The 9,524-nt window shown below is 40.8% G+C and overlaps 1 protein-coding gene across 1 annotated transcript; it reads right to left on the bottom strand.

Moving 5' to 3' along the window:
* Positions 1-597: 597 nt before the first annotated feature.
* On the bottom strand, positions 598-3,174 carry LOC110138391 (biorientation of chromosomes in cell division protein 1). The gene is made up of 2 exons (XM_020895408.2): positions 2,745-3,174; positions 598-1,155 (listed from the first exon to the last, which is right to left on the bottom strand). The coding sequence occupies exons 1-2, from the start codon at positions 2,946-2,948 to the stop codon at positions 835-837; spliced, it is 525 nt and encodes a 174-aa protein (XP_020751067.2). The 5' UTR covers positions 2,949-3,174; the 3' UTR covers positions 598-834.
* Positions 3,175-9,524: the final 6,350 nt, after the last annotated feature.

Here is a 9,524-nt window from a genome sequence, read left to right as displayed (position 1 = left end):
GAGAGTTGGACCATAAAGAAAGCTGAGCGCCCAAGAATTCATGTTTGTTTGTTTTTTTTTTTAATTACAAAACTCAAGTCCCTTTATTTACTTTCTAAACACAAACATGAGAATAAAATAAACACACCTAACTCACTAGCCCTTGCAGGACAGGAAGGAGCCATACACGGAGAGCCTGCCAATGTTTCTCCTTGCACTTAAGTCTGCATCTCCTCAGGCATTCCAGGGTCCTGCTCTTGACACCTCTTGCAGGGGAAAGGAAGTGGTAGCTAAAAAAGAGTCACCTACAAGGGGGTCACAGTGATCTTACAGCTGTTTGATGCTACTGGCCTGTAAACTCTGATTTGCAACTCTCAGAAACTGATAGTATCAAATAAGCATTGTTAAAACCCTACCACCCCTGGCTAACTTTTACTGTCAATTCTTTGAAACTGCATCTTTAGGACTGGTTATGTTCCTTCACTGTAGCTTCTGATTATCCTCAAGCACAAACCCTAAAATCCATACACAGTCTCTAAGTTCAAGTACAAAGGTTCACTTCAGGGCAAACCCCAAAGTGATGTAGTGTTTCTTAGCATGTCTGTAGTGTCTGGGGTGTCACCCTCTTGCACAGGCTAGCTGGATGGCAGCACAATGTGGGGGCCCACATGGTCAACTTTTCTATAGCCCCACTTGCTCCCTATTCCCTCTGGACACCGCCCCACAGTCAGCATTGAATTCTGAAGTCAGTGAGGACTTTGGCCTGTCTTCATTCTGAAGTTGTGCTCTTATGTAACTGAATCCAGGTCTTCACCGTTAATTCAATGGAGCTTCTAAAACATGTCAGGCATATTTTTAGGAAGCGTCCTGGGATGGAGCAGCAGGGTCCTGGCTTTCAGGCTCTGGAGGTGGTTCTGGCACGGCTTCTTTTTTCTGGGCTGCCATGAACTCATGAATTGCTTGTTCTATCTGTGGTCTGAAGATGTGGTTCATTTTGGGATCCACCACCTGGGAAATAATTCTGTCCACTTCAGCTTCCAAAATCCCTGACTGAACCACACTCTGCCTCAGACCATTTCGCAATTGGTTTTTGTTCATCATGGGATTCCATTCCTGCTTGTCCAGATGTGTTGACACAAAATTATCCACTTTTTGCCTCAGGTTTTGGTAAGCTGGCTCATAGGGTGTTCTCAGCAACAAGCAAGGGCCCACGAAAGCCCTCTGCACAAAATGAAGCCACCCAGCCCTCACAAACACAGGCTGAAGGCAAAGTCTATGGAACACTGGGAGAGGCTGACAGGAAGCAAAACCTAAGTCCCCAAAGGAGTCTGACTGGCACTCAGTTCAGCTCAGTTCAGTCATGTCTGACTCTTTGCGACCCCATGAAGCGCAGCACACCAGGCCTCCCTGTCCATCACCAACTCCCGGAGTTTATTCAAACCCATGCCCATCGAGTCGGTGATACCATCTAGCCATCTCATCTTCTGACATCCCCTTCTCCTCCTGCCCCCAATCCCTCCCAGCATCAGGGTCTTTTCCGATGAGTCAACTCTTCGCATGAGGTGGCCAAAGTACTGGAGTTTCAGCTTCAGCATCAGTCCTTCCAATGAACACCCAGGACGTATCTCCTTCAGGATGGACTGGTTGGATCTCCGTGCAGTCCAAGGGACTCTCAAGAGTCTTCTCCAACACCACAGTTCAAAAGCATCAATTTTTTGGCACTCAGCTTTCTTCACAGTCCAACTCTCACATCCATATATGACCACTGGAAAAACCATAGCCTTGACTAGACGGACCTTCATTGGCAAAGTAATGTCTCTGCTTTTTAATATGCTATCTAGGTTGGTCATAACTTGCCTTCCAAGGAGTAAGCTCTCCTTGACTGGCACTACTGCTCTCTAAATCCAACTAGTATGAGGACAACAAAACCAGAAAGGAGCTTGATGAACAAGGGAATGCATGTGAACAAAAGGAATGTGCATTCTGAGCCTCCAAGATCTTCTGGCACCATCAGCTGCTGTTGTCCAAACCTGGTGTAACAGTGTGCATTGCTGTTTCACACTTCACTCCTCTCTCCTCCCACTGTGGCCAGGGACCACTTCCCTACCCCACTGATGCTGCATTTAGCAGTGTGATCTTCTTTGGCCAATGAAGTGCCTGGTGGCTCAGCTGGTGAAAAATCTGCCTGCAGTGTGGGACACCTGAGTTCGAGCCCTGGGTTGGAAAGATCCCCTGGAGAACGGAAAGGCTACCCACTCCAGTATTCTGGCCTGGAGAACCCCATGGAGTGTATAGTCCATGGGGGTCGCAGAGTTGGGCACGACTGAGTGACTTTCACTTTGATAATACTGTGTCGCTGACAAGAAGTCCTAAATGTGGCTGCGCCATCTGGCATGGCTCTGGTACTCTGGTGACCTTCTATGAGGGTGTATTCTTTGCAACCTCTGTCCCTCGGGCCTGGGATGTAGGAAAAGCACACATGCAGAGATCCTCCCCCAACCACAGCTTGGACCTAAGCCCAGGTTGCCTATAGCTGAGCCACCAAGTCTATCTAGATCAGCTGAACTTTAGCTGACTTGCAGTCCCATCAGCATGCAAACAAATGCTTATTGTAAGCCACTGAGATTTGGTTTATTATGTAGTGTTATTCTGGCAAAAGTCTGTTAACAGTCAGGTAGGTGACACTGACAAAGGAATCAAGAGGCCTCAGTTCTGTGAGTGGGCTCTTCCCAAAGGCCATGGCTCACAAACACTCTCCACCAAACCTTGGTGTCCACGTCGGCCAGGCAGTCCCGGCGGAAGCTGTCAAAGAGACCCCGGCTCTTGAGCTGCGGGTCGCCGGGGGGCAGTGAGGCCTGGTTGATGGGGCCGCCGCCCCCGCCGGCGCCAGCCTCCGCCCCCGCCGAGACCGGTCCGGAGCCGCCACCACCCACCGCGCCGGTGCCCCCGCCGACCCCGCCGTCAGCCATGGCTGCGCGCCGGGCCCGCGAAGGGGCCCGAGTAAGGCTTCCTCTCAGGAACAGAGGGCCTAGGTCGTGGAGAGGTGGCGGAGGGGCCCGAAAAGGTGAAAGCGGCGGCGGCGGGGGGGACGGAAGAGGAAGGGGCGGCGGCGGCGTCGACAGCGGCCGCGGGAGTCTTTCAGGTAGCGGAGCTGCTGCCAGAGGCGGCGGAAATCGCCCGCCGCGTCCAGGACGCTCTCCGAATCGAATTCATGGTTTTGAACTGGGATGTTGGAGAAGACTCTGAGAGTCCCTTAGATTACAAGGAGATCAAATCAGTCAGTCTAAAGGAAATCAGTCCTGAGTATTCATTGGGAGGACTGATGCTGAAGCTGAAACTCTAATACTTTGGCTACCTGATGCAAATAGCCAACTCATCAGAAAAGACCCTAATGCTGGGGAAAATTGAAGGTATGAGGAGAAGGGAATGACAGAGAATGAGATGGTTTGATGGCATCAGCGACTCGATGGACATGAGTTTGAGTAAGCAATGGGAGTTTGTGATGGATAGGAAAGCCTGTCATGCTCCTGTCCATCGGGTCGCAAAGAGCTGAACACGATTGCGTTGAACTGAACTGATTGAAGTTAAACAGGCCTTTAGTGTGGAATTTTATGTTAATCTGGCTGGAAATTGAGCTGTGTTTAATGTTAACTATAGTTGTAAGTGTCAGGGATCTTAAATACACTTAGTGTTCTAGCTTTTGTCTTTATATATTCATAAGGATATCATCTTCTTTGAGTCTGAGCCTTACGGCCAAATTAGTTGTAATTCACTCTTACTGAAGTCATCTTAATATTGTAATAAGAAATGGTGGAGGGGGGCATTCTATAATCTTATGATTAATCTTTAGTGAACCTGTGAACCTGTATTGCTTGGATTTTCACAAAAGTTTCTTTCTACCGTCCTTAGGTAAGACAGAAAGGTTATGTGGACTGTAGTTAGGTACTTGGACTTCCCATCTATTTTAGATAAGTCCCTGGTAAAGTGTTTCTCACTAGAAAGTATGCTTTTATTATGAAGAATATATCTGGTGTATTTTAAAATGATTACTTTTCCTCTTTCCCTGAGGCTCCCCACCAAATAAATACATGATTTTTCCTTGACTCTTCACCATGATAGCCTTGTGAGATACGTGGGAGTAAAATCTACAAAAGTGTGGAAACTTTCTATGTCTGTGTGTGCTAAGTCCCTCAGTCATGTCTAACTCTTTGAAACCCTACAGTCCACCAGTTCTTCAGTCCAAGGGATTCTCCAGGCAAGAACACTGAAATAGGTTGCCAATTCCTATACCAGTAGATCCTCCCCATCCAGAGATCGAACCCATGTCTCTTATGTCTCCTGCATTGGAGGCAGGTTCTTTACCACTAGTGCTACCTGGAAGCCCTCTGTATCTGCAGTCACCAAGAGTTCACTCTTAAGCTTATATGCACTGAGCCGTCAATAATTCCTCAAAATTCCTTTCTAGGCATTTCTACCAGTTTGTGTCTCCAGTGGTTTCTGCATGTAGGTAAGTTGATTTCAACTATCTGTCTTTATTCACCTGTCTTTTCAAGTTTTGCTGTGGCAATTGGCCTTGTAACCTCAATTCTCTCGTGGATCCAAGAAGTGTCACTGGTTTTGTGTTAATTTGGCTGTTTTTCTTTTGGTGTGTCTCTTTGTGTGTGGTAAGGGATACTTCCAAGCTCATTTTATGTGAGAGCTGAAATAATACACATAGTTTCAATCTTACCTTTTAGCAGAATATAATTATAAGTTGAAATGATTGCCTCGCAAATAATGTGGACTAAATAAATATTCCAAATTAACAATGGTTCTTAAGAAAATAAAACAGATATAGACATAGAACCAGTTTTTTGTTTTTTTTTTTTTTCCTTTAACATCATTATTGACTTTTATCATAATAGAATTTAGTATGAGTAGCAATTTAGTGTAAATATTCTTTGGTCTCAACTAAATCAAGGTTCAGGATAATCTTTAAATTGAGAATACATTTTTATGGAAAACACTGTTGGAGTTAAGTCTACTCCAAATCTAGTGTAAAACTTCAGAGAAAGATAAAAGATTTTAAAATATTTGAAAAATACATAAGGGGAGTGTAGGTGTTACTTAATGATACCCATGATGATTTCTTTATAATTTATAAATTGACTCTAGTGGAAATATATAAGTTCTAGAAATGAATTGAAGAATCTAGAATCATTAAAATGAATATTAAATCCCCAGGAAGACTGACCTGATTAATTGAATAGAGGGTTTTCCTTTATACATAAAGCTTCCTCTGTTCATGAGATGAAAACAAAATCACTTGTGAAGTAAAGAGTTTGTACTCTTTATCAGATTACATTTAGTCCCAAGTAGCTCTTCTAGCTTTTAATTTTACATTTTTATTTTCTTTAGACATCAGCAGTGCTGTTGAAAACAACAGTTACTTGGGTGCCATATTAAAAAAATGTCTTCTGATACTTTAAATAGCCTAAAATTAATAATTGCTTGCTGTTATTAAAATCTCAAGTATTCCTCTAATACACCGGCTTTTCTGATACTTCTGCTTTATTGACTATGCTAAAGTCTTTGACTGTGTGGATCACAACAAACTGTGGAAAATTCTTAAGGAGATGGAAATACCAGACCACCTTACCTGCCTCTTGAGAAAACTGTATGCAGGTCAAGAAGCGACAGTTAGAACCGAACATGGAACAATGGACTGGTTCCAAATTGGGAAAGCAATACGTCAAGGCTGTATGTCATCACCCTGCTTATTTAACTTACATGCAGAGTACATCATGAGAAATGCTGGGCTGGATGAAGCACAAGCTGGAATCAAGATTGCCAGAAATATCAAAAACCTCACATACGTAGATGACACCACCTTTATGGCAGAAAGCTAAGAGGAACTAAAGAGCCTTTTCGTTAAAGTGAAAGAGGAGAGTCAAAAAGTTGGCTTAAAACTCAACATTAAAAAAACAAAGATAATTGCACCAGAACCCATCACTTCATGGCAAATAGTTGGAGAAACAATGGAAAGAGTGACAGACTTTATTTTCTTGGGCTCCAAAATCACTGCAGATAGTGACTGCAGCCATGAAATTAAAAGACACTTGCTCCTTAGAAAAGCTATGACAAACCTAGACAGCATATTAAAAATCCAAGAGATTACTTTGTTCACAAAGTCCTTATATTCAAAGCTATAATTTTCCCAATAGTCATATATGGATGTGAGAGTTGAACCATAAAGAAATCTGAGCTCCATAGACTTGATGCTTTTGAATGTGTTGTTGGAGAAGACTCTTGAGAGTCCCTTGGGCTGCAACGAGATCAAACCAACCAATCCTCAAGGAAATTAGTCCTTAATATTCATTGGAAGGACTGTTGCTGATGCCAAAGCTGAAGCAGGCCACCTGCTGCGAAGAACTGACTCACTGGAAAAGACCCTGATGCTGGGAAAGATTGAAGGCAGGAGGAGAAGGGAATGACAGAGAATGAGGTGGTTGGATGGCATCACTTACTCAATGGGCATGAGCTTGAGCAAACGCCTGGCGTTGGTGATGGACAGGGAAGCCTGGAGTGCTACAGTCCATGGAGTTGCAGATTCAGTCATGACGACTGAGCGACTGATCTGAACTGAACTGGACTGAATATACTGATGCAAAAAAGCTACTATACCCTAAAAGACACAAACTATCCATGTTTCATCTTTCATCAAAGATCAGAAAGTGAAACTCTCTCAGTCATGTCCAACTCTTTGCAACCCCAGTCCTTGGAATTCTCCAGGCCAGAATGCTGGATTGGGTAGCCATTCCCTTCTCCAGGGGATATTGCCAACCCAGGGATCAAACTCAAGTCTCCTGCATTACAGGCAGAGTCTTTACCATCTGAGCCACCACAGAAGCCCAAGAATACTGGATTGGATAGCCTATCCATCCCTTCTCCAGCAGATGTCCCAAACCCAGGAATCAAATAGGGGTCTCCTATGTTGCAGGTGGACTTTTTTTTTTTTTTTTTTACCAGCTGAACTACCAGGGAATCCCATCAAAGATCAGAAGTTATGGACAATTTATTATACACTACCCCTTTGCGTTATATCATCCCGAAATCTTTGTAAAGTCCAGTCTTGCACCCCATCACTTTAGGTATATTTTATAGAGGATAGTATTCATCTTTCTTGAAAAGTGAGTTTGACAGACTGAAATAAAAAGAAAATGAATGAAATTCTTCCAAAATACTCTTTTAGAAATATCAAATTTTTCCAAACTAACTATGACAAAACTCAAAACAATCAAACCCAATAGTAGAATTGTCACAGGAAGCCACACAATCCATTCGTTTCTCCATCATGTAGAAAATTTGATCATTAGCTCATATTTTCAAGTATCTGAGCTTGATTTTATTAATAGAAATTAAATATGCTTATATAGATATAAACAAAAGAGTATTAAACTAAGATTTTTAAAATAATAATTATGCTATTAATAAAATTTCTAGCAGGAAATTTAAAGCCCATTATGCAAATATCCTTTCTGACAAGTACCTGTTCTAACAGCATGGGATACCTCAGTCAGTTCTGTAAATACCTAAATAACTCATTTTTTTGTTTGAAGCTGTTGAGTTGCCTAGTTTTTCCTCTATCAGGGTTTAGAAAATCAGACACTTTAGAAGCACATTGACAGCACTCTACTAGCAAATCTTTTAATGGCAAATTTTCTAAGACACAAGTAAATTGTGAGAGTTCTTGGTATCTATTTCTTTCATCATCAGTATCTACCTTGGTTGCTTTGACAGTGTAACACACGTAAACAGTTGAAAATGTCCCATGGGCAAGATATTACCCAGATACGGCAGCTATCTTGTACATTACATTTATTGCAGTTTTTCAGAAATAACATAGATTTGGCCTGGAACAATCATCCAATGAAGATGGAGTGATTTGGGCCCCTACATTTTATATAAAAAGGTGACAAGTAAAGGACAAAGGCAGGCACATATAATTGCAATCAACTCCCCACTGTCAAAAGGCCATCTAGGTATCCTAACAACACACAGGCATAAAGGAGCACAGCAAAATGGGGAGAATAGAGCCTTGCAAACTGAATATACTTTGAAGTATTACTCATATTTGACCCCCCTTTACTTTCATAACTACCAATCATAGTTGCTAACCAGAATTATTTTTGGTTAAAACATGAGAAATATTAGGCACACATATATAGCAATTCTTTTTTTATATTTAAGAAACAATTTGATCTTATTTTTTAAGAAAACTTTTACATACACAATACATGAATATATGTTTTTGAAAAATTCAGGCAATGTAGAAACATAGTATCTTTTATCATGTTCTATCTTATTTTCCTGAAATTCTCACTTCCCATCCTCAGAGATAAAAATTGTTAGCCCTTGATATATTTCTATTCATGTATAAGTAAATACACACATCTATAACTTAATAAACATATTTAGAAAAATATTCTTGAAATTTTGTCCTGGATTTGTCTTTTCTTTTTTCTCTGCCCATTAAATATTAATTAGATGTGGCTAAGTCATACTGCAGTAACAAATTAAGTAGCTTAACCGAATAAAATCAATTTTTCATTTATATTTCAGGGATTGGGGGAAGGTGCCATGTCTGCTCCAGAGTTACTCAGAGACCTATCCTCTTATTGCACCATCCTTATTTGCTGTCATAGGAATGCAACCAGAGAGTTAGAAATGGACTTTATACTCTCTCAGCCAAGAAGAGACATGTCACTTTTCTTCTAAGCCCATTGGCCAGAACAAATCATGTGGTCTCACCCAACTGCAAAAACATTAGAAATAGGAATAAATATAATATTTGGTGATTATTACTATTGCTTATGATACCTTCAGTTCAGTTCAGGTCAGTTCACTAAGCTATGATACCTTAGAGCTATTTTAATATCAGGATACCATAAACAATAATTGCACAGTAATCCATAATGTGATTGTATCATAATTCAGTCAACCATACTTATTCATAAAAATGAGTCATTCTTACACTATTATAACAAAAATTTTATATATAGCTCTATTTGTTTTTAATGCAGCTATAGTCTATTTACAATATTGTATTAATTTCATGTGTACAACAAAGTGAAGCAATATTTTATAGATTATACTATATTTAAAGTTATTAAAAAGATTGGCTACTTGTGCTGTACAATATGTAGTTTAGCTCATTTATTTTATACACAATAGTTTGTGCCTCTTAATCTCCTATCCTTACCTTGTACTTTGACCCCTATACTGGCCCCACCAGTAATCATTATTTTGTTCTCTATATCTGTGAGTCTATTTCTTTTTTGTTATATTCACTACTTTTTTTTTTCACATGTATATATATATATAGCATTTGTCTTTGTCTGAATTATTTCACTAAGTGTAATGCCCTTCAAGTTCAACCACATTGATGCAAATAGTAAAATTCCTTTATTTTTAATGACTGAGTAAGTATTTCATTCTATGTATACATAAACCTCATTTCCTTTATCCATTCCTCTATTGATGGACACTTAGATTGCTTCCATATC

Source organism: Odocoileus virginianus, chromosome 22, assembly GCF_023699985.2.
Source record: "Odocoileus virginianus isolate 20LAN1187 ecotype Illinois chromosome 22, Ovbor_1.2, whole genome shotgun sequence".
Taxonomy (NCBI): domain Eukaryota; kingdom Metazoa; phylum Chordata; class Mammalia; order Artiodactyla; family Cervidae; genus Odocoileus; species Odocoileus virginianus.
This window is presented reverse-complemented; position numbering and strand designations above follow the sequence as displayed.